The sequence below is a fragment of the Buteo buteo genome, chromosome 2 (genome assembly GCF_964188355.1).
Source record: "Buteo buteo chromosome 2, bButBut1.hap1.1, whole genome shotgun sequence".
In the NCBI taxonomy this organism is placed as follows: domain Eukaryota; kingdom Metazoa; phylum Chordata; class Aves; order Accipitriformes; family Accipitridae; genus Buteo; species Buteo buteo.
Window position 1 is genome coordinate 30,935,619 of NC_134172.1, and position 23,893 is coordinate 30,959,511.

The 23,893-nt window shown below is 39.6% G+C and overlaps 1 protein-coding gene across 1 annotated transcript in view; it reads right to left on the reverse strand.

Annotated features, from left to right (window-relative positions):
• Positions 1-23,893, reverse strand: part of THSD7A (thrombospondin type 1 domain containing 7A) — a 297,588-nt gene that overhangs the window by 108,052 nt on the left and 165,643 nt on the right. Inside the window, exons 5-6 of the mRNA XM_075049941.1 lie at positions 5,267-5,515; positions 3,531-3,712 (exon numbers count right to left, since the gene is read on the reverse strand). Coding sequence (XP_074906042.1) covers positions 3,531-3,712; positions 5,267-5,515 — 431 coding nt within the window. The remainder of the gene's footprint in view (positions 1-3,530; positions 3,713-5,266; positions 5,516-23,893) is intronic.

Consider the following 23,893-nt stretch of genomic DNA (forward strand, 5'->3'; position numbering starts at 1 on the left):
GGATTTCTTTCAGCATCAAAAAAAGTATAAATTAGCTCAGCTTTTGCTGCTTATTGTTTAGCAAAGACGCTGTGAGAGATGATGATGCTGGATGCAGAAATTTACAGTTTAAAACCTTGTCTTATCGCTATCCTTTCATACTCTCTTGTGACAGCAATAAAAATTGTTCTTTATTCCTTGGCAGTGGTGCTGAATGCTGATTATACCGTGTGTAATACTAGAAGCTCTGTGTGGAATTTGACAAAATTTGGGGCCAAAAATGGAAAGAAAATTGAATGCATTTTGATCTCTTTTTCTTCTTCAGTCTAACTGAAAAAGTAGACTCAGTTTTGAATGAATTTCAGGTTTGAGGTAGTGACCTCAATGCAATTACCCTGTCCTCAAGCCATGTACTATATTAGGAAATTTTAGCTGAATATATTTTATACCTTTGTAAAACACCTTCCTGAATGACTGCCTTTTTAAAAGAGCTGAAAAGAAAAAACACAGTTCTGTTCTTAAGCATTTGCTATATTTATTGAGGTTTCAACCTCCCCATTCTTCTCCAGAAACCCGCAACAGACCAGTGCCCAGTAACGACCAGGCTGGCAAAGAGAGTGAATTTGTATGTGGCTGCATCAGCATAAGCAGACATAACTTCATATTCCTCCTTCTGGTCATTTGTCTCACTGGTTTTACAGCAAACAGAAGGAAATTTCTCCAATTAAAGTGCTCTCACTCAAAAAGAACAAGAAAAACCCAAGCCCAAAACACGTTATGACCAACAGTGAAAGAATACATATTCTTTGCCCATATTCTACAATGCTGAATGCTGTCATCAAAAGACAGCAGGTAATTCAGGACCTGATTCTCTGAGTAACTGCACAACCCCATGCATTTAAGTAGTTCCTCTGTGTTTAACAGGCAATGAGCATGTGTTTGCAGATGTAGAATAAATTTATGCCCATAAAGGAACTTTCCTCCCATCCTCATTCTACATCGAGGATTTTAAAGGTACTTGGAAAAAGATGACACAATCTACCTCATAGGCTTACTGTGAGAGAAACTTCATGGCTAAACCAGTTAAATAGGTGAATAGAGATGAAACGATTTAAGTCAGTGGCAAGTAAATGGCAGAATAACAGTGCCCTCCAGGAATCTTGATTGTCAGTTGCCTAATTACTACACCCAATACTCCCTCTTCTTCCTCAAGTCTAAATTTATGAATTCTGATAGGAGATAATACAGACCTGAATGTCGTGAGGGATTCTGGTTCAGCTAAGTATTAAAAGTTCAAATTCTTACTGGAGCCCTAACTCGGTGTTTTAAATCTAAAAAAGCTGTGATGAACACAACAAAGCAATTCCCAGAGCTCAGAATCAAGACAAAAATCAGTCACTTGCTAAAACAGTTCAGTAGAGCAGGGAACTGCCCTAGCATCCTAGCTGGCTCATGAACCTCATTAGTTTGAGTTTAGGCCTGTCACTTTAAAACTGATCTGAAATTTCCTGAGAATGCACAAATTTGTTAAACTATTTCAGAGCTATATAAACATATTAATTATAGACATACAGCCAACATAGATCCCCTGCAAGGGACATTGCCTCCTTTGCACACTTTTGAGTGAAAGGCCAGGTCGGAGGCCTTAATTTACCTACCTGTTATTTCAAAAGTGATCGATAGCAGAGGTGCAGCACTAGCCTTCGACTTGCTCTGTGACTGACTTTCTGAAATAACAGGGAAACGCCACCGTGAGTATATGAGAACGGAGGTCTTCAAAGCAGCCTTACCGAGACAGCATTCACTACAACCAACAGCAAACTACACTGAAATGAAGGCGTTTCCCCACAGCTAAAACTGGAAGGTGTCTCCCTGGCTTTTTCCCATCCTCAAATTACTCATAGTTCTCAAATGGTATTGTTTTTAGAGGCCCTGATTTGCTTGTTCCTAGGAGGGCCTGGGGAGTAGCTCTGGCCCACACCAAATCCAAGATGGGAGTGGAGAGAGAGGGAGGATGAGTGGAGAAGCAGCTCTTCTGAGAATCTGTCCCCTAATATGGAAACACCCCAGAGCTCCTTTTTAAACTAAGACCCACTTCACCCCTAGTTTGAGCTTTTGAAAAATTGTTCTCATGTTTATGCATCCAAAGACTAGTTACATTTTAATCAGCTTTCTGGGGCCTGCAGAGATTACCTCCTGATGGGCTCCGCGTATTCCTGTCACAGTCTGATAAGGGCAGATTTCACACCCGCCTAAGCCAGCGAGACTTCACAGCCTACCAAAATCCTAATCATCATTCTGAACAGTAAGCTGCCACTGATTTTATTGTTACCTCTCCTTAGCTGGGAGGTTTTACTCCTTTACTCTAAGGCAGGGGCATCTAAACTTTGTTCAGCAGAGGCGATTTACTAAAAGCCCTTGGGCAGAAGCTGATTTGCATTAAATGAAGAGGCTTGAAAGCTTCTTCTTTAATAAATACAGATGTGGGGCCCATGAAGCACACAAGTCACACCCCACTGATCCAAGCAGTCATGCTGAAATGGATGTCAGCATTAATATTCCCCACAAACTCTGCCTCTATGGCAAGTCTGAGAGTACCTTTAACCCACAGCAGAAACCTCAGTAGCCTGCAGTTTGGCCCACACTGGTCTAAATGTTGTATTGCACATGGCTTGTATAATGATGTCACTTTTCCTGAATTATGTGGCTGTATTTATTTATTTTCAATAATAATATGTGTTTGTATGAAACAGCTACAGAAGGGGATAAAATTTAATTAACAAGCTAAATGCATTTAGCTTAATTCACTAATTTCTAAATCTATAGTGCTGCATTAGTATGCAGAAGTAGACATAACATAAAATACTCAAGTGTTGTTCTTAAGTATGCATATTACCAAATGAATTAAAGATTTTGTCTCCTAAGCTGTTCTCTCTTTTCTTATGAAGCTGTACAAGCTGTAACAGTGACAAGGAATAATCTCTTCTCTCTTTCAGTTAGGGAAACAAACCCATGAAATTATATTGCCTTGAAGTCCTGAAAGCGACTTAAGAACTTGACCAAATCAAGAAAAGAAAAAAAAAAAGAAGAAAAAAAAATCAATTCCCTGAAAATGAAATCTAGTAATGTATTAACATGTTTCTATATTGAGCTTACATGCCAGAATTGACATATTCCACCTGCACATCAAACTGCACAGGTTCATCACTCAGCTGAAGGACACACAGGAAATTTGTAGTACAGAATGGAACTGAATCTAGGATTTCTGACCCACTTTCTCATGCTCTTTCTTATTGAGAGACATCCTTCACATAAGACAATATTTTTCAGTAGATATTAAGAAATAGTAATTTGTAGCTAGGAACCAATATTTGCAGCATAGAGAATGAAATCTCTGCTACTGCAATTAACTATTTTCACCTGAAAAAGAAAATAACTAACCTGCAAGGTAAGAAGGCACACATGACAGAAGACAATGGCTGTCAAGGAGCTCTGGAATGCTGAAGTGCTCTGATTTCACACTTATTCAATTGCAAGTGAATCAAATTTACCTTCTTTTTCCTTGAGGGTATTTAAATAGGAGAGGAGATTTTCATTAGCTTGCACGCAGTACATTTCCCGGGTTTGAACACCACCTCCACACAGCGCTGTCTGATTTCCTCGCCTCTTGTCTTGTTGGCTAAGGAGAGGATCAACACGGCATTCTGTCCACTCTGTGGTCCGCCAACCATACCTGGATCAGATTTTGTTAATTGGGTCTTTAGAAATCATGAAGCCATTTTACACAGCATTAAGTTACACAAGCTGAAACAGCTTAATAGCTTTATTCGTTTTCTAAAAGACCTGAGCCCCACAATTTCTTGTACACAGAGATGCATTACATCTAATATTTTATGTGAGTGGACACTTTTCCTCTATTGTTTCACTTTTGAAATCTTTAATTTTTAGGAAGATCTTTTCTGTTCAATTCCTGAAACATACTGCACATATAAATAGTTTATTGGAGGGAAGAAAAATTTGATATACAGAGACATAGTCTATGTTCAGACAAGCTAACTTTCAAGATTGTGACTGTCAGCATTTGTTTAGAGCTAGACAATTTATATGAACCAAAGCCAAAATATCAAAGAAACGTGCACACTGAGAAACATGAGAGGCAGAAAAGGAGAGGGGAAAAAAACACAACAACCCAACCCCCCCAAAACAACCCCAAAGCCTCTTGTTCATCTTTGATAAGAGACAGAAGTTTCTCCTGAATATCAGGGTAAAACTATAATTGTTTTTTTTTATTATTACTTCAGAAAAATCCTTTCAGTAAGTTCCTTTTTCACTGTCAAGAGGAAGAAGACTCTGCAATACTGAAGCATCCCTGCAGGGTACTGATGAATGATGAGAAGCTGTGAGCCTTCCAATCAGTCAAAGCACAGGAAAGAAGATCTGTGACTCCCAGTTAAAAGCCCAATCAAGATTATGAACCCCAAGAAATGCCACAGAATTTTCTACCCAACAAATACTTTAAGGCTAAATCAAGCCAACTGCCTCCTAATGTGGCTGGAGATGGGGAAAGATGACATTTCAACTCTTAAATGAAAAATATGTACCACAGTCAAAGATGCTTAACATCAAATGACATTTTCCCAGACTCTTTTCTCAGTCTGATAAAGAAAAAGCACAGTTTGGACTTTAATATTAATCTCGATTAGTTGATAAAGATTACAGCAATCTCTTGAATAGTAAAGTGCTTGCTGTCATTTCTCCTAAACAGGGTTAATTTATTTACTGTCACTGTTAGCCTCTCCCACTTTCCATTGGGGCCCAGTTCTGCTTTAGTTGTGCTGAATACGAGTCTCACTAAAAAAGCTTGGCTGCTAAACAGATGTTTATCACCTCTTTCCTATGTTCAGTATTTCATCTGCAAACAGACAAGTACTTCAGAAAACTGATTCTGGCAGAAACATTATGTAGGAAAAGATCACTGACAAATTAATACAATTAATTTATTATAGTCTTGACTGAGCCTGCATACACACAAACGTTTTATTTTAAAAGTTAACACTAAAGAAAAAATATGTATTTGTTATTTTTCCTGTATTTAGAGGAGGAAGTGATTTCACTATAATAGCAGATATTTGCAGACTTCAGGCTTTTAAGAAGAGCACTGAATAAGCAAAGGATAAAAAATTAAAACTATTATTTCTTTAATAATGATTTGGTTGATATTCCACCACCAGCCCTGAATGCTTAACTGAAATTTTAGTATAGGGAGAACTGAAATGAACCAACTTACGTAATGCACGGTGCCACACCATCTCCTTGAGAAACACACTGCTCTGTTTCTTCTAATTGTGGGCATTCACTTTCACTGCCAATGGGGAGTTGTTTAATGGTCCGTGATCTTGTACGATTCCCTTTCGGGGTTGTCATGTCAAAGCAGGTCTTGGAGCAGGGGGTCCATTCTGACCACTCTGACACCTGGCACTCCTTCGTGATCACACAGGACTGGAACGTAATGGGCAACTTGTCTTGTTTGCAGAAGCTGTAATAAGAGACCATTACAATTTTCAGCACCCAGATACACAGACAGTCATGAACTTCTACAGAAAAGTGAAGTCTGCTGCAACATGCAAAGTCAGTAAATATTTGTAAAGCTGTTGAGTTCCGTTCCATGTGTATGTGATCCCAAAAGTTCAGGCAAAAGGGCTTTTGGTTAAAGTGACTCAAACCAGATACATAAGATTTGCTATAGTTAGAAATGACCAGTATTGCCACATCTGTGATCAAAATTAAAATATAAATCTTCATACATATATAGAAGTACAAAAGAGGAAATACATCAATATTTCACCACTTATCTTTTATTTTTATGTATACTCAATTATTTGTCTTGGAACAAAAAGGAAGTAAAGGATCAATAACAGAGATAGCTATACAATGTTTTTTAAGAGAACCAAGTGCTCAATGTCATCTTCTCCTCATTTCCAGACTACAAATTGCTTAAAAATGCAATGTCAGATATATTGAATACTTGGTCACTAATAATTTGCTTTTTTTAACAGCTGGTATATTGCCACAGTGATGCCTCATGGTCTAAAAGGGGAATGATCTCTGCCTTAAAATAGAGCCTTTCCTGCTACAGTGAATCCATAGCCTTAATTTCCTGTTCCTCGTGGAGGCCATCATATAATTTCCATTCTCCATCTGATTGCTTCATTCACATATTACATAGGTTGTCAGCATGATTTTCTCCTTTTAATGCCTCTGCATTTTTAAATGTTATATTCTAACTAAACCCCAACATTTCTACTTTAAAGCGTGATTCACAATAGGAAAATGAGCAATAGAGAAGCTAAACTACAATTAAAGTGATCATAACTTTAACTCCTTAATTATAATTACAATGCAAATATATTTATCATATCTGTTTTGGAATAAAATTCTGGCTTCTGAAGTAGTTAAACAGGCAGGAAAAAGATTTATTGGCACTGCAGATGGCACAATGAAACGCTCTGTTCGGTACCAGTCCTATAAATAACACAACAAAGGCTCATTTTTTTCCTTTTAATAGAATACAAAATAATGCAGAATAATGAATATTTACAACAACTTTGTTGTTGTACAAAATTGTGCCCTACCCATATATCCAACATCAGGTTGAACTGCCATTAACAAAATTTTGTAATACTAGAACTAGGGATACTTGATGAGACTAATAGGACATTTAAAAACACAATAAATGAAAGTACTTCTATACACAAGAGGCAGAGCAATTCTACATCTGGCTAACAGAAGATCCAGGTTACGGAGACAGATGGTGTCAGCAGGTTCAGAAAGAGGTTGGACAAATTTGTGGGTGATAGGTCTATATATGGATACTAAAATGACTAGGCAGTGATATACTAGCCACCATCCCTAATACATTGACTTTGGATACTGGAGAAATACAAAGAGAATGGACTGCAAAAGGCAGCCAGGCCTCATGTGCTTGGTCTTTAAATAGCTTCTCCCTTTACCACTGCTGGCGACAATAGGCTGGAGACACTGCTGGGCTTGACAGACCATAGGGGATTACTCAGTAGGGGATTTCTTATGTTCTTATTATGTGAAAGGCAGGGGGGACAAAACCTAACACATGATAGACAACATTTATTCTGCTTAAGGATGGAAACTACACCCTGTTTGGGGTGAAAGACACTCAAAGCTTTTAAGAAAATTATTCTTTAATAATGGACTTTTTTCACCTTCATGTAGTCCCATCTGGCATAGGACTACAGTACTGTAAAATTCAATATAGCAGCTTCTGTACTTTTAACAAAACATATAGACTCATTTATCCCACAAAGACACATCTTAATGACTGGAGAAAAGATCTATTCCTTATAGATTCTGTCATGGACAGCATTTGCAAATCCTTCTGGAGAACAGATGATGTATCATCATATCCTAAGTTCCTTTCCAGCATGACTCCTTTGACAGCAAACCCACCCTCTTCACTCGTACTGTAACTGGGGCTGAGTGTAATTATAGACACATATTGCCAGGGAACATGCACAAAATTGCCACCACAAAGTAGCTTTGGTGCGGAGTGAAGAGACCAGTGACGTATAATACTGCATGGGCTTTGCATCTGCTTCAAAACTTATTTGGGAGAGGTGTTATATGAGAAAGACTAATATTCATTCTTAGAAGTTGTTTTAATAAATAAATAAATAAATAAATAATCTTTCTTCACTGAAGCTACCTTCAACCTGCCTGTATCCCCTAACTGTCACAAACCCTAAGGGTGTCCCTGGCTGTGATTCCTACACAGCTTCATGCAGAGATTGTTTGCTTCCCTGATAAGGGAAACCTCCACCACAACACAAAGGGTTGATGCGTAGGAGAAATGAGACCTTGAGCTGCAATCAAGCTAAAAAAGTAATGCACTTACCAGTTTTTAAAAAAAATAATATTCTGAGCTAGTTAAATTCAAAAGGAATTTTTATCACAGATTTTCTGAACAAAGTGGAAAAATTTGACAAAACTGAGCCAGTGTACTGAGGAAAAAAAAAAGTTTTCCCATAACCATAATTGAAAAAAACACTTTAACAGAAAGTTGTCAATCAATTCCACTTAAACATTAAGGCCAGACCTGCTAACTAGTGATATTTATTAATTTTTAATGGATATAGTCACTTCCTGAAAGATTACTATAGGTCCCAGGCACTTTTCAGATTCCAAGTGCGACTAGATCACTCACAAAGAATTCAACGTAGGCACTACTGCAACTTTAGATAACAAATATTGATTTCACAGATCCTTAAACTGTAATTGCCGTATACGCAAAAAGACCTCCTAAAAATTCTTTCTTTTCAGTACCCCTGTAATGTTGAATACCATGATGATGAAGTCCCTCTGTGGATTATGATGCAAAATGTTTTTAAAGATTTAGACCTAGATTTGTTCACAGGATTCAGCTGAAGAGCTATTTGGTCAGTGGTATAGATTCAGCAGGCTGGTACCTTCCACTTCAAGCTCATTTTATTTTCTATAAAAAGCTGTTGTTGGTATAGCTTATATAATTAAAATGGTCATTTAATCTTGTTTGTTATTAATTATTTCCATATGTAGGTATGAAGAGGACCCAAACAGAATTGTACCATGCTACTAACCCCAGTGTTTATTTATGATCCTTGATAGAAGTAAAGCAATAGAATTAAAGCATGCCTCACTTCAAATATTTACATATATAATTAATCAATTTTAAATTAAATATAAAACAATTAAGTTCTTAAGCTCTTGTAACCAGAACATAAATATTACTAGGCAGACAAACAAGAGGCTTAGTGAGTTATCCATTTATTTTCTTTCTTTCTTATTAAAACCATGCACCACTTGCAGTATTACGTAAATACTGACAAGTAACTGATTTTGTTTTAAGTCACCAGCAAACTCTTTACTGTTATACATACTGTCATATTATTTTTGTGAGGGGGAAGAGACAGTTACAGTTAGCAAAAGAAGTGTCAGACAAGCAAATTAGCTACTGTTTCTTCTTTTAACACTTGGTTTTCTTTGAACATGTTCAAGAAACTGAGAGAGCTAATTGCAAATGGCCAATATCAAGAGTTTTCCTTCATGTTGCAGACAGCAGAAGATGATGTGTTGCATTCCAGATCAAGTAGGGACTAGGGAAGCATCGCATTTAAACTCTCAGTATCACAAATCTCTCTAAAGAAGACCCAGTAAAAACTCTTTAGTTAAGTAAATTATTATGGAAGTGCTTCAATCTCTTTGAAAATAATAGAGTCATCTACTTCCAGAGCAGATGACAAAGCCTTTCCCTCGCTACCACCTTTCCCTGTCCCAAGTGCATGTATACCTATTACCTGCAACTAAACTAATCTGCATTTAATTTCACGTTGCATCTCTGCATATGCCCCTTTCCCAGGAAATTTGGGAACAATGAATTTGATCTTCATAAGTCCCCTTTCATTTTTCAAAGATCTTTTTTCTTCTTTTTTTATTCTTGACACCTTTAAAATATTTGCAGAAGATTTTCAAACTTTATCTTACCAAGAGAAACAGATGTTTCTCATAGCTTTCAGTGCAGATGACTATATATAGACTGGTATTCATTATTAAACTTACTAATACCGTACTGTATAAAAATATTAACTCTCAAAAATACATGTGCCATTTAAAAAGTTCAGTATACGAAAGATGAGCTTAAGGCTTATCAGAGACTAGGTTCATTGCACCCACGAGATCCTTTAAGGGTGGAATGGATTTGCTGAACATGCCTCATACTCTGGCGTGTTTCAAAAGGGGCCACAGGGACCAGCCAGGTCTTTATTATTCTCTTCCACTGCATTTAAAGAGATGGAGCGACGATATTCAGATTGGGAAAAGGGGGTCCTCTCCCTCACTAGAGCAGTTAAAGAGGCTGAAATGCTGCGTACTTCACAGGATGTTATAGTACAGGGTCCTTTCCCTCTCTTAAATTCAATCCTCAGTGGGTCACCTCCTCCAGAGGGAGTAGCCCAAAAGGCCACAGTTAGAAAATGGTATGCATACCTAGAAAGAATAAGCCAATTGCTCCCACTAAAGGAGGGTCCAACTAAGGTTTTCAAACTACAGCAACCTGTAAACCCTGACCCAGCCGTGCTGGGTCAACCACATAAACCTTCTCCGATTGAGGAGGCACCCAAATTCATGGCAGGCTCAGATGTGCAAGTAGTGTGGTTCACAGATGCATCTGCCTGTCGAGTGGGATCAAAATGGCAATATAAAGCAGGGGTGCTGGAGATTGGTACCGGGAAGACAGTCGAAGAAGAGGGTGAAGGTAGTGCACAAGTAGGAGAACTACAGGCTTTATTACTGGCCGTAGAGAACGGTGCTACCATCGTCTATACTGACTCTTACGCAACCTTTAAGGGTGGTACAGAGTGGATATGTAGTGGGAATCTAGTAAGTGGGAAGTAGGTCACGCGAAAGTGTGGAGGACAGAGGACTGGCAACATCTCCTGGCAATAGGGAGATCCTGACCTTTAAAGGTGGGATGGGTGAAGGGACATGCTTGGGATGGAAGCCCAGCTGCGAGATGGAATCAGCACGTGAACCACCTGGCCCAAATCAGGATGGTCACCGGTGAGAAGGAAGATTGGGATAGACTAGCAGAATGGTTGCATATCAAATGAAGCCACTCAGGGAAAGCAGATCTCTATTACGAATGCCGATCTTGGGGTTGGCCAGTGTCTATGAAAACCTGTGAAGCAATTCTTACAGCTTGCCCGCAATGCCGAATAAGGCTTAAAGCTAATCACCCAAACCAAGCTCCGGCCCAGCATATCAGACAAGGCAAGGCTCTTTGGAGCACATGGCAGGTTGATTATATTGGTCTTCTGAGACCATCTCATGGGAGTGGAAAGACTCACCACATCAGTGCCTGGTGGATAATACTGGACTTCTAACCCTGTGACCCAGTTTTAAGACCGAGGCCTAGTTTGTGCTTTTTTACAGGACCATGAGGGAACGAGTCATTCCAGTCCTTTTGCTGACAGTGATGATGGTGACAGGCATGGATGGTGAAGATCTGGATGATAATGTCGTGGCAAAATGATGGACATTAATATATTGCGAGTCCTTGACCTCGCATGAGAGCAATGTAACAATTACAGTTGGAGGTTCAGATTGGATGGGGGACGAGGTTATACTGATGTTGTTTATAGTTGGTCACCAGGTGCAGTAAATGCTAGTTCAGTATGAGACACCAGATGTGACTATATCCTCCAACTAACCCATGGAATCACGGGGTGGAGTTGGAATGGTACTACGCTATGCCCTGAAATTCCATGGGGGCAACTGTATGGTACTCGAGGAACATCGATAGAACACCCTAGAACTGAGTTTACAGCTATCAACCTTAGCCAATGCTACATCTAACAATTTGGGGACTCTCAAACAATCGGTTATAACATATCGGTAAAATGACTATTAAAAAATTGGGCTGTATTGGATTAGATGCCCAAGAAAAAGAAAGGTATATGTAAAGTTTTGAACATGTCAATGGACAACTGCCATGTTCACTCCAAATGTGTCAATGAGGCTTCAAGACTAAATCAACAAGAGAATACGGCAAGAGACTCAGAGGCAATTGCTTCTGCACCAGGGACCAACCGGTTGGGAAAAGTTTTGATATGTTCAGATTTTCTTTCATGGGGTGGGCGACCAGCCTTCTCTAATCTTTAATAATGCTTGCAGTTATGATTACTGTAATCTATATTGCAATAAGTTCTATCAAATACTTGGTAGTGAAGCCTGTACTAATGGTTAAGTATACTCCTTTAAACTGTCCATACACTGAATATTCCTGTGTTCAATATTCCACTTCAGTTCTAGACCAAAGGGAACGATGACCCACAATGAGCGTCAAACTCGCCAAACTGCACCCCCTTTTAACTTTGGAGGCAAGAGGTGACTGTACCAACACTCCAGGAAAACCAGTCAAATCATGACTGTGGTCACGGGGTGGATTGTGGCAGTACATCCCACCCCCATGACCACCCATCCCGCCAGCAGGAAACGAAACTTCTCCAGGAAGGGAGAAGGGCAAGAAAACCCTGGAGGCTGCAGGTTGACATTTGAACTGGCCAATTGAGATGCACCAGGTACACCGAGGTGACCCTCCTAGTCAATAGAATTAAATGACCACAGGTCAGATTTGACAGGGGTATAAACCGGGTCCTGCCGGAGGACATGTTGGAACCAGTCCTCCTCGGAGCAGCGGGTCTGCAGTTGGGGACTCCCCCTCGGGTCAGGGCACCACCTGAGGTAACTCCTTGGAGGAGAGAGCCCTCAGCTTTTAGGGAAGTGATACATGCGTTTTGAGCCATCACTTTAAATCTTGGGGATTCTTAAGTCGGCCGTGTAGTATTACTTCTCTTTACATCACTGAGCCTGTGGTTTTATAAAATGTTACCAGACTTCTAACTAGCTTTTTCTGAAGAATAAATCTGAGTTTTAACACCTGTTGGATTTGGTTAGCCGTGCATCCATAACATTTTAAATTGGCGTAGTTGGCAGGATGGTGTTAATGGAGGAATTATTACGGAGGCACGGCTGCAGCCCTTCTCCCCCAGGTCTGGACCGGGCGAAGGACAAATGGTCTGACCCGGCAGCAGTCGTGGAGAGAGTAGAACTATGCCGCGGAACCTGTCAAGACGGCAAAGGCAGCGTGTGTGCCATCCTGGGCGCCTGCTTGATTCAAGCATAGAACCGAAAGAGTAATTCTGCTAAAAGGCAAGGGGAAATAGATTGTCTGAAGGTGGAATTAGAGAAAAGGGACGTGTGGCCCCTTATTGAAACAGAAGGGCACGCGGGTCCGCACAGTGGGAGCCTCCGGAGCGCTGTTTGCACGGCCCCTTGGTCGGGACCCGAACTCGGCGAGTTGCAAGCTAATTTTTCACACAAGCCGGGTGAAACCAAAACTGAGTATTTGTGGAGAGTTTCTTTAACGGGGGCGGATAGGATACTGTTGAGTGATGGCGAAGTGAGAGTTTACTGGCGACCGGGAGTGTTTCTGAGTGCTGGACCGGCAGGTGATCAGTCGATAACGTCCCGAGTAGCCTACTGGGCTGGGGGGGAGTGGACCCCAAGGAGAGAGGAGAATGTGTTACTATCTAGGAAAAGGGACTGTCGCAGTTAACGGAGGGCAGCAGGAAGGTCCGCCCAGCTGGTTGCCAACGCCGCCCCGAGCGGTCCCGAACTCGGGGGCCATCGGGTGGGAACTACGATCCCGGCAGGGACGCTCTCTGGTGGAGGGCACCGGCACTGGGGGAGCCCGGGCCGTGCTGCAGGGGGCAGTCCGGTGGTGGTCCAGGAGTGGGATTGCTGGAGGGGAAAGCTAGAGACCAAAGGGAAGCGCCAGCAAACCCGCCTCCTTGGGAAGAGAAACGGGACCCTTTCGCGGCACTGCCAGAGGAACTGGAAGGGCTAAAAAACTAGAAGCTGCGGTTTGGGGTTCAGGCCACCCAGTCCACATGGTGAATACCTGCCAATGGTCTGCTGATAAGGAGCCTTATATACACATTCCTGTGGGCTCAGAACAGATAAGTTTGGAATTCTTAATTGATACAGGAGCCCAAATTAGTGTTTTAAATGATCTACAAGCCAGTGAGCTGGGAATTAGGCCATCAAGAAAGGCTATAAACATTAGAGGAGTAACAGGGGCGACAGAAAAATGTCCCAATAGCTCGAACCCAACTTTAGCTACCTGGGGATAGAAGAATGACAGCTGTGGAAGTGGCTTTAAGCCCCTGTGACGGAAATTTGGGGATTTGATGTGCTGGCAGGCAGATAATGGTATCTACCCGATAGTAGGGTGTGGAGCTTTGGGGGCAGGGAGGCAGAGGCTATTCATGTAAGAACATTGCAGGTTGCTCCTGCACTACCGCAATCTGAGGTAACCCGTGTCCCTCAATACCCACTTCCAGCCACGGCCAAACAGGGCATTTCGGAAGTAACTGATGATCTGGAGAAAAGGGAGATCACCAGTTGCACACATTCTCCTTATAATTCTCCTGTTTGGCCAGTCTGTAAATCAGGTGGAAGGTGGCAACTAACAATTGATTATAAAAGATTGAACAGTAATACCCCACCATTAACTTCTGCCGTCCCAAGTATTACGTCAGTGATTGCCCACCCTCTCTATGACTTGCTCCGAAAAAAACAGAAAATGGGATTGGACTTTGCAACATATGGAAGCCCTTAAAGCTCTGAAAGATGAGCTAAGAAGGTTGGTCACATTTCCTTTAAATGTCTGATCCAAGAAACTGCACAGATTGATTCTTAATCAAAACCTGGGAATGTCTCTGTTACACAAAATAGCGTCTTCTGGGTTTGGTACCTAATGTTACAGATTTGATCTCCACAAAAAATTTAAAGCAAAGCTTCATTTTATGTAAATCACTCTGCACTTTCTGATGGATTTGTGCATCTGATTTAGTTACCCAAAGTTGGATGAATCTTCTCACAGGAAAAAAAGCAAATGGGCAGGTAACAGGTCAGAAGATGAAACAGACAGTTAACATTCACTTCATGATACCACCCAAACCACTAGAAGTTCTGCATCAAACATCTCCATGCTCTGTGTACTTTCAGTAACATCCAAGCATACACTATATGCAAATTTAGCCACTCAAAAAATGCAAGGAGTGCACAAATAAGTCCTCACTATCAACCCATATAGCCCATATACTTCCGTCCAGATAACTGCTTGGGAAACTCAAAGTACGTAAGTTGCATTAAAATGTTGTTATAGGTCAACAGAGCAGGCTGGATACAAGAAGCAGTAGCATAGGAGTAACGTAAAGTCTGCAGGAACTTGCTCTCAGTTCAGTGAATACATTCAAAGGACAGTGTCCTAAGTGTCTTTATTTTGGCAGGGAAGAGGGGCATTATACAATTTGAAGTAAGGCTGTCATTTGAGAAAGTACCATTTCAGACAATAGATAGATACACTGGGGAACTGAAGCTTAAGGTATATAAGCACATAGGTGACACAGTGGAAAGAGAAGGCAATCCCAAGCAAAACAAAACATCACAGGGGATGAATGAGCCCTATTGCTATTAAGCCAACATCACACCTATTCCTGACCTCAAAGACTTGGATTAGATAAATGAACTAAAGAAAAAGGCAGTGGTGGTTCAAAGGGCAAAATACAAAACATAATTGCTGCTCAACCTCTTTTGGGGATGTGTGGTCAGGAATTTGTGTCTACTCACGTTCTGTAGCCTCGTTTTTGCTCTTAAAGCAATAAATAAAAACTAAATATCACTTTGGATTGGAAGGTTCCCCCTGGGGATTTCAAAGTAATTTATGGGATAATTAAGGCTACAGAAACATAGAGAATGAAGCTTGAGGCATAAGCCTGGAGCGAATTGCACTATAGTACCTGTGTACAAATGAGCAAGCTGTGCAGTTGAAAGCAGACTCTTCATTGGAAGATAAGCTTTTAAAAGTGTGATAAAATTAGATTAGTCAAGAGATAAAACAATTCTTTCTAAGGAACCCTAAATTTCTATTAGAGAGTGAATCATGCTTTTATAAGTTTTTAAAATCAGGACAAATTCATTTTATATGCCAATGACCTGTTTGAGTGTCTGTAATCTCAGTCTCAAATTTATCTGTGAAGTTGTGTAGAAAAGTCATGGAAGAGACCATTGGAATTTCCTCCTCTAACAGCTCAACTAGGAAATTCTTTTTTTTTTTTAAATTATTTTTATTTTTTCCAACAGATAAAGCCATGCATACTGCAGGCATAAAGCCAAATGCATGGTAATGCATGACCATAGGACTGATCTCTAAATTTATGCAGAATGAATAGGAAAAATAAATAGGTTTTGAGGAAGGCAGTAGGACTCATTTTACTCCATGAGCTACACATAACTTACTTGTACAACTAAGAGATTTTCTACTTTTGCTGGTGTTTCCTCCATACCATATTGGACTGATAACTAGAAAGAAGAGTTAATGAGAAAAGACGAACAGCAGCATGAGAATGGCTGAGTGATTCTAAGTAATAATCCATGCAGTCTGATACCTGCCTTGGCAGTGGCAAATGGAGGACAAAAATGGAAAGACAGCAAGTATTTTGTCACACTTTCCCAACATACCCTCTGGTTTTCTAGCAAACTGTGGCTTAAAGACTTCCTGAACACAAGTTGTATCTTTGCACTGAAGAGCCCTTTATAGAGTTTTCCTCCATGAATTAGTGTAAATGCTTTCTGAACCCAGATAAGATTTTTGGCATCTACATCAACTTGGAAACAATGAGTTACCTTTTTTTACTCACCAATAACTGTGGATTTTTGCTTTAAAATTGCTCTGTTAATTTCATTTTCTGGCTTCGGGCCTTGCATAACCATACTCTATTCACTTTCTCTGTAGCATTTGTGAGCTTAGACACTCTATAAGCTCTTTCCTCGACTGTCTATTTATATGTTATATGGTTATTTGTTTACATTGTTATATGGTCCAAGGGTTCTCTTTCACTTAGTCTCATTTTATTTGAACAGAGTTATATCCTGCAATTACAGATCCCTTCTACTACATGTGCAACTTTGAGATGTAAAACCGGCCTGGATTCGAGGGCTGTTCAAGATTCATTCTGAGGATGCTCCCAAAATATCTGCACATTACTATATCTGGACAATCTATAAGTTAATGAAAATATGAATCCACATATCCAATGTATTAAGGAGACATCATTCTGGAGATCAGTTCGGTGCTTTTCTCAATACAGCTGCTCTTCATGTTCAAATGTAATAGAGTTCCAATGTGGGATTTGCAATTTAAATCTAAAATTGTACAGTGGAGAACATGTCCTTTACAGCAAATTCAATTCATTTACCCAGTGCTGATATTTAACAAGAACTATTATTTACTGGTTTTACCTATAATGCAAAGTAATAGAGCCCAACTGACAAGGTTAATGCAAGCCAAATAGTCTTTTCAATAATTTTTGTCTGCGCTATTTTGCCATATTTCTCTGTTCCTTCACAATTATCATTCAGCTTTGGTTTTCTTTAATGAAATTTTCACAGCTATTATTCCTTATTTTCATTCACTGTATACATTCTCCTGGAATTCTGGTATATTTATTTTTTCTCTAGCTGATTTCCCATTTGATTACATACCGAGATTTCCATTGTTCTGAAATGAATAACATGGCTATGGTTCAGGAGGGAGACTGATGCCAATATAAACTTTTGGCACTCACGGGAAACAAAAGCCATGGGTTAGAGCTGGACAGAAAAGGACTTAAGTGGAATTTTACCTGTAAATTGAAAATTGTGATCTTTCAAGCCTGGATCAGTATTTGATGTGGTAGTGGATTATGTCCACAGGCTCTTTGCTGCTGTGGCTCTAAAGTTCCTTGTAAGTGCACCTACAGGTCTGCCTAGGCTGCTCCAGTCCTGGCATGGTTGACCTACCCTCAACCCTGGTGTAGAAAGCAGACACCCCTATATCTTACCATCCTCATGAGAGCTCAGCACAGCAGGCATTATTAAGAGACGTTCAACAGACATCTACATTGTCAGACACCACACAAAAAACCTAGGAAGAAATGGTGTTCTTCCTCCCCTTGCCTCTCTCATACTATATAGTATCACCAGGATTAGCTATCACATGGCCTTCGTGATCAGGAAGGGCTGTGGGTCAGAACCTGCTCTGTCTGCCGAGGAGTTCAACCCCAGCACCTTTGGGGAAGGAACCATAATTCTTTTTGAAGAAGGCTACTCCGCTTTCAGCAAAAAATACAAGCTCTGCTTGTATTCCAAAGCAAAACCCCAACAACATAACATAATTATGTTTTGAACACCCAAGACTGAATGAATTAAAAACTTGAGAGGAGTGAAGACGACATAACCAAAAGATAGGCTAACTGCCTGGAAGAAACCCATACTGATCATGATATGAGGAAGTTCAGCAGAAAAAGGGAGCTGCTTCTGAAGGTTTTAGATCAAAGCATAATCAACAAGCTAAAGAAATCCAGAATCCTTTAACAGGTTTTTGAGTGGCTTCATCTAAATACTAAAGGAAGAAAAGCAAAGACTAACTGGCAGATAGAAGAAAACACAGAGGGCTCCCTCAGAGCAGAATAATTTAACCATTTCCCGGCCTTGAATGTCCTGCACACCATCAGGCATCTCCCAGAATCAGCTGTATCATCAGGAACCATGAGAGTGTCTCTTGAACTCTTGTTCATCTCATGAGACATTACATCACTGAATACCATCAGCAAAATGGTTTTCAATCTTTCCCACCAGTGACAAGATGAAAACTATTGACATACAAGCCCATTTGACCAAACTTGTCTGCAGAAAGACTTGGAACAGTGACAAATTGCTTAGAGAACACCAAAACTAGATGTTAGTTTAGCACTTGAAAACAAAAATTACACAGACAAATACACAGAAGCAGGCTTGTAGAGGCTGCATTTTTGACTGAAGGGCAAACTAAAGCTAGGGGAAGCTTTTGGAAAAGAATCAGAAAGTAAATTTGTGATTCAAAAAAATAACAACTAAAAACCCCACCAAAACAAACCACTAAGCTGGACAAACAGTGTCCTTCCAAGACATCCTACAGCCATGAATGAACATTTATCCAACTCCCAAAGAATCCTTAAAACAATAAAGAAATTAAAGCAGGATTTGAATACAAGCATATTTTACTTTTCTCAGTAGAGAGGATCTCAGTAGATTGCTTAAAGTTTGCTTAAATTACAGTAGATTGCTAAAAGAAATGTGAGACTGTACAGAACACTTTCCAAAGACCACATCTGCCTCTTGTAACTGTAACCTCACAGTGAAGGGGTAAAACGTACCACACCACTCATTAGCATTGCATCCTAGAAAAGCTCAGGCTTACACTGCTGGGAAATCTGACTACTGATGGGCAGTCCCACAGCCTAGATCCTCACACCCTCTAACAGGACTACCTCACAGAAATAATCTGATTGGGTCAGAAGGTCAAATCAAGCTTTGAAATATATGTACCCATGTGTGCAATTTTCTACGGCAACCTTGAATGAATCCAGATCTTAACATTGCATGTGTAGGGTCTCCTTCTTGCCCTTTATCTGACCACCATGGAACCTTAAAAGATGCTCTGTATGAATAATAAGGATTCTCGAGTTAACATAAGGAGACAAGAATCAAGCACAACGTCGTAATGTATTGCAACAAGCTATTTATCTTCTATGCAGTGCTCTCCTCAGAGTTCACACAGCTTTGTTGGATGCACTAATCTCTAAAGCAAAACAATCAAATGAACTCTATACCATTCTTGGATCAAAGGTATAGCTGGATTTTGAAAGAGATTGTGATAAACTCTTCAGTATAAAGAAAATAGTTTATTTTCTCATAAATAAAATTAAATGAAAAAAATAATTCTATTTAATTAGCAGGTACTAGACAGCAGGAATAGTAGAAAGGTGATTTAAATCCAGAGTTTAGATAACCCCCATGAGTTACTCTGAAGATGTAAAATGTAACTTGTAAAGTCTAGTCATCCTTGAGAGTTTCAGTTTATGGATGGTACACACTTGTTTTTTTAAAAAAAGTTAGTGAAAATACAGTGCCCGTATTTTTTCCTCCTGGCAAGTGTAATGACTATCCCTCATGACATAATCCTGATTCATTTTCCCTACAGCTGCACTGTTTAGTATTAGTCATATTGTACATTGTTCTGAGAAACTGTTAGTACCTTACAGTATAATGGGCTGTTATAATCACACAAACAATGACGCCACTTTTATTCATTTACAATTCAAGTACTGTCCACCTAAGTGCTTTTCACAAGACTACTTTCCCATGATCCTTTCACAACTTTAATTAATTCTGCCAACAAAGATGCACAGCCAAAACAGTTTTGAAAAAAACAAAACCACTCAGGCTTTCTACATTATGGCAGAAAAAAAACCAGAAATTACAACTACTATGTCAAGGAAAAATATATCAGCTAATACAGGCAAAGCAACAAGAAGTTCTACTACACCCAAACAAGTGGCAACAACAGCTGTTGTGGGGCTGTTGCAGATACCATAATTGTCTAAGGAGACAAGAAAGCAGAAGTTTTTAGAGAGAGGTACTATCTTTCACAGTCCAATGATAGTGACATGTATGCATATCCCTGCTATAGATAAATTTAAAATTGGTAGAGCAGGTTATTTGGCCATAATCTACACAGATCACTTACTAAAGCTTTTTCTTTTTTGCAGGGGGGTGTCCCTTTGTCAGTGGGAATTTTTGTTACATAGCATTAATCAGCATTTACTTTGACCCTAACTAACAGTTAGATTCATGGAGTTATCGGCAAAGAAAAATAAACACAATGCCAAACTTTGTGAATAAAAATATGCAATATTGAAGTTAAAGTTAAAATTTAAAAAAAAAATTGCATTACTAATATCATTTGTATTTCAGGTATTATTTTTGATTTGTTCCCTGTATTGATGTCTAGCTTTGACAATATCACTGGTTTCATTTCAGTCTCCAGCATTTGGAAAAAAGGTGGTCAGTATTAGGAAGTAGGCTGGACATTTTATTTTCAGTGGGACCACGGAAAGTTAGGCACCCAGCTCTGCCATTCTGGGGATCTGCAAGTGAAGCAGAACTCTGTGACTTCCCATCCCATGCAGTCCTCCACTCCTTGGGGGACAGCATCTCCCAGGAAGATGCTCAGCTCACATGCTGTACCATGACTTTATAAAGCTCATTGAGAAAACAGGGGCATACTCTATGTCCCAGACTATGCTCAGCAGTCACATAACAGAAAGAACAAAATATCTCTAAACAAATAATACATTCTAGTTTGTTCCTTATGGGACTATTTACAGACTATGATATGATACCAATATAAAGATGTCCAAAATTTAGGAAAATATTGCTTGATACATATTCTGAGAGTTTTGTTTATTTTGACATACTAAAGTCAATTAACATAAAAATTCTCTGGCAACGAGACAGAAAAGATGCATAGAAGTACAGTGTAGGAGAATCTTTGTTAAAGATCTCAGGGCCTAATTCCATTTACCACTGTGTATCTTAATGTCTTACTAAATTAAGGCTAGAAATTAAACATAGCATTCATTCATAGAATTCATTCATTCATTCACAGGATTTATGGCCACTAGAGATTATCAGAACTCGACCCTCATTTCATTACAAGCTATTATATTTTGCTAAGTAAGACCAATTACATGTATTTGAATAAAAAATATATTCTAGAAAGGCATCCAATCTTGATGCTTTGCACAGAAATATATGAATGTCATATCTAAATGACAGAACAACTGTTTACTATATGAAAAGAGTTAAAATATGGTGTGGAAAAAGAAATGGTTCATTGCTATTGTTTCAATTATTCAGCACAGTGTGTACGTTTCCATCTTAACTCTAGATTTTGGCATGGTATGTCAAATGTATACTAATACTGACAAGCCACTGTCAAAACAGCAGCCTCAGTAAGATGATGGAGCAGGTACTTAGAATAGGAAGGAACACCCAGTGAATAATATTATGCATATCCACAGAAACTACTGTCTCCACCAAAATCACATTAAAAATCTACAGGATGCTTCTGACTTTCAAATTCATGGAAATTCTAAAAGCACAGTGGAAAATGGTAGGAAAGCAGTATGTTTGCATCCTGTTTCTCTAATAGCATTTCACATTTTTCTTATCCTGATGCATTTGACAATTACCCTGCAGTTTTTAGTTATCTGGAGGTTTTTCTTCCAAGATGACTTTCTTCTTCCCTGTTCCCCATTTGTTAATAGCATGTGCCCTAAGTGATTCCAAGTTAATTTATCAAAATGACTGTCTATAGCTCATTATCCAAATATGTGATATTTACAGATGTTCTGTTACTAAACCACTTATGGCTCCTAAACCCTTACAGTGTGGTGAGCTTGTAGGCTTCCTCTACAAAAACAGCTACAGAGCTGCCTTTCCAGTAACATAAAAAACACTTGTAGATGTGGATGCTTCCATGTGGTCCTCAAAGAACAAGCTAAAAGTTGCTTATGCTCCTTCACCTCTACAAACTGTCCTCTCTGCACAGCTAGTCCCTCTCCTTCCCACACCTGTCTCCCTGAAGCTATTCCACCTCAGACACTACAACCTTCACACCCATCACCCTTTCTGCCTGTCGCTTCATGGAGCAGCTCAGAGAAGTACAGAGAATCTTCTAAGCAAGGAATGTATTACAGGGTCCAACAAACTGAGCTGCTATATTATGGGTCTGAATCTCTCTTCTGTTTGCTCTCTGACAGCATATACCTCAGCATGACTCACCTGCTTCTCCAAATCAATGGCATAAAGAAAGCAACAGGCTTACGCTGTATTTTTTTTTATCCTCCTCCACACAGCCTATAACTTAAAAGGAGAGTGAGAGTCCATAAAGTGGATAGAGGCATTTGTTGCATGATTTGGAAGGTGAGGACTTGGATTAGGAGGTTTCAGGACCTGGAAAGACGAACAAAGTTAAAATGCCATCCTAGAGAAGCATATTCTCTCTCTTTTTCTGCCAATACATCCTGAGTATCACTTGCTCATCGGCCTAAACTCTCAGTTGGACATTCTCTAATTGCTCCATCCCTGGGTATCCAGCTTAAGACTTGTGGCCACTAGTGAATATAGTGGCTGTGATTTAAGCAGCTACAGGTCTATGCAGTAAGCTGAAAAATCAGGCATTATATACCTCAAAGTGGATGCCCAAAATTAGCAAGACATTTGAATAATTTTGACCCTACTGTCATCTCTCATGTCTCAACTACAATATTGGAATAAATAAAAGCTCAAACTCTCCCAAACTTGAAAGTTAGTAAAGTGCTGCAATGAGACCATTATGGAAACTTCCAAGAGAGTTTAATAAATTACAAAGTGTGGATGTAGTCTGCTAGATATTTCATGAATGCACAGAATCAGTGAGGAGGATGAAAAGAAATAACAAATAATTTCTTTTTGAGAAGGACAGAGGTGAAACAAATGAAACACAACCATATGATCAAATGCGCAAAAGGGCTAAACCAATCTGCCCAGAAACTGGTCAGCATTTCTTAAATTTTGGATGCTTTTCTTTCCCACCATTATGTTCCACTGCTATTACTGCATAAGATTATTTCCCAACAAATAACTAAAAGCTCTGAATAGATCTAAAAATTTACTGTTTCTTGAATTCTCACTTCAATTCATCAATAAAGTTCAGCTTCACAAACAGGTCTCTGCCACAAAGGTGCTGCCAAGGGTATATTAACCAGTTCTGGGGACTCCAGCCAAAGAGCTGATGGGGACAGTTTCCTACTCGGTCTCCTCCATTTCTCCCCCCATTCAGACAGGGGTGTTTTGGTCCCAGCTTAAGCAAGATAAACAAGCCATATCCGAATGATGGAGAAAAAGAAAGGAAATAGTGCAGAAATTCCTGGGGACTTTGTTTCATTTGGGTTTGTTGGGGTTTTTTTAAGTAGGCAGTTATATCCTTGCAGAACCGCTTTAACGACAGCCCCATTTGCAGCCATTTGAGCTCAATGATTCTTGGCAGTTGCAGGCTGTCCCTGCGCCTGTGGACCAATGGCAATGGGGGAACTTGATGCGCTTTGTCAGTGAATTTCAAAATCTTTGCTAAAGTGCAGAAACATACAGGGCAAGAAGATACTCTCGTTCTGTTCCATGTTCTTACAGTTATAGATGTCTGTGCTTGTAACCTGCTCCAGTCCTTCCAAATATCCAATTCTTTTCCCAATCCAGTGAGTTCTCAATAAAGCATCTTAGTAAAGTATGTATGAATTAAACACTGCTACAACAAAATATTTTTTCTTAAGCTTGTACAAAAATGGCCTAAGCATTTTTTGTAAACTTTCCCCCAAAAGTC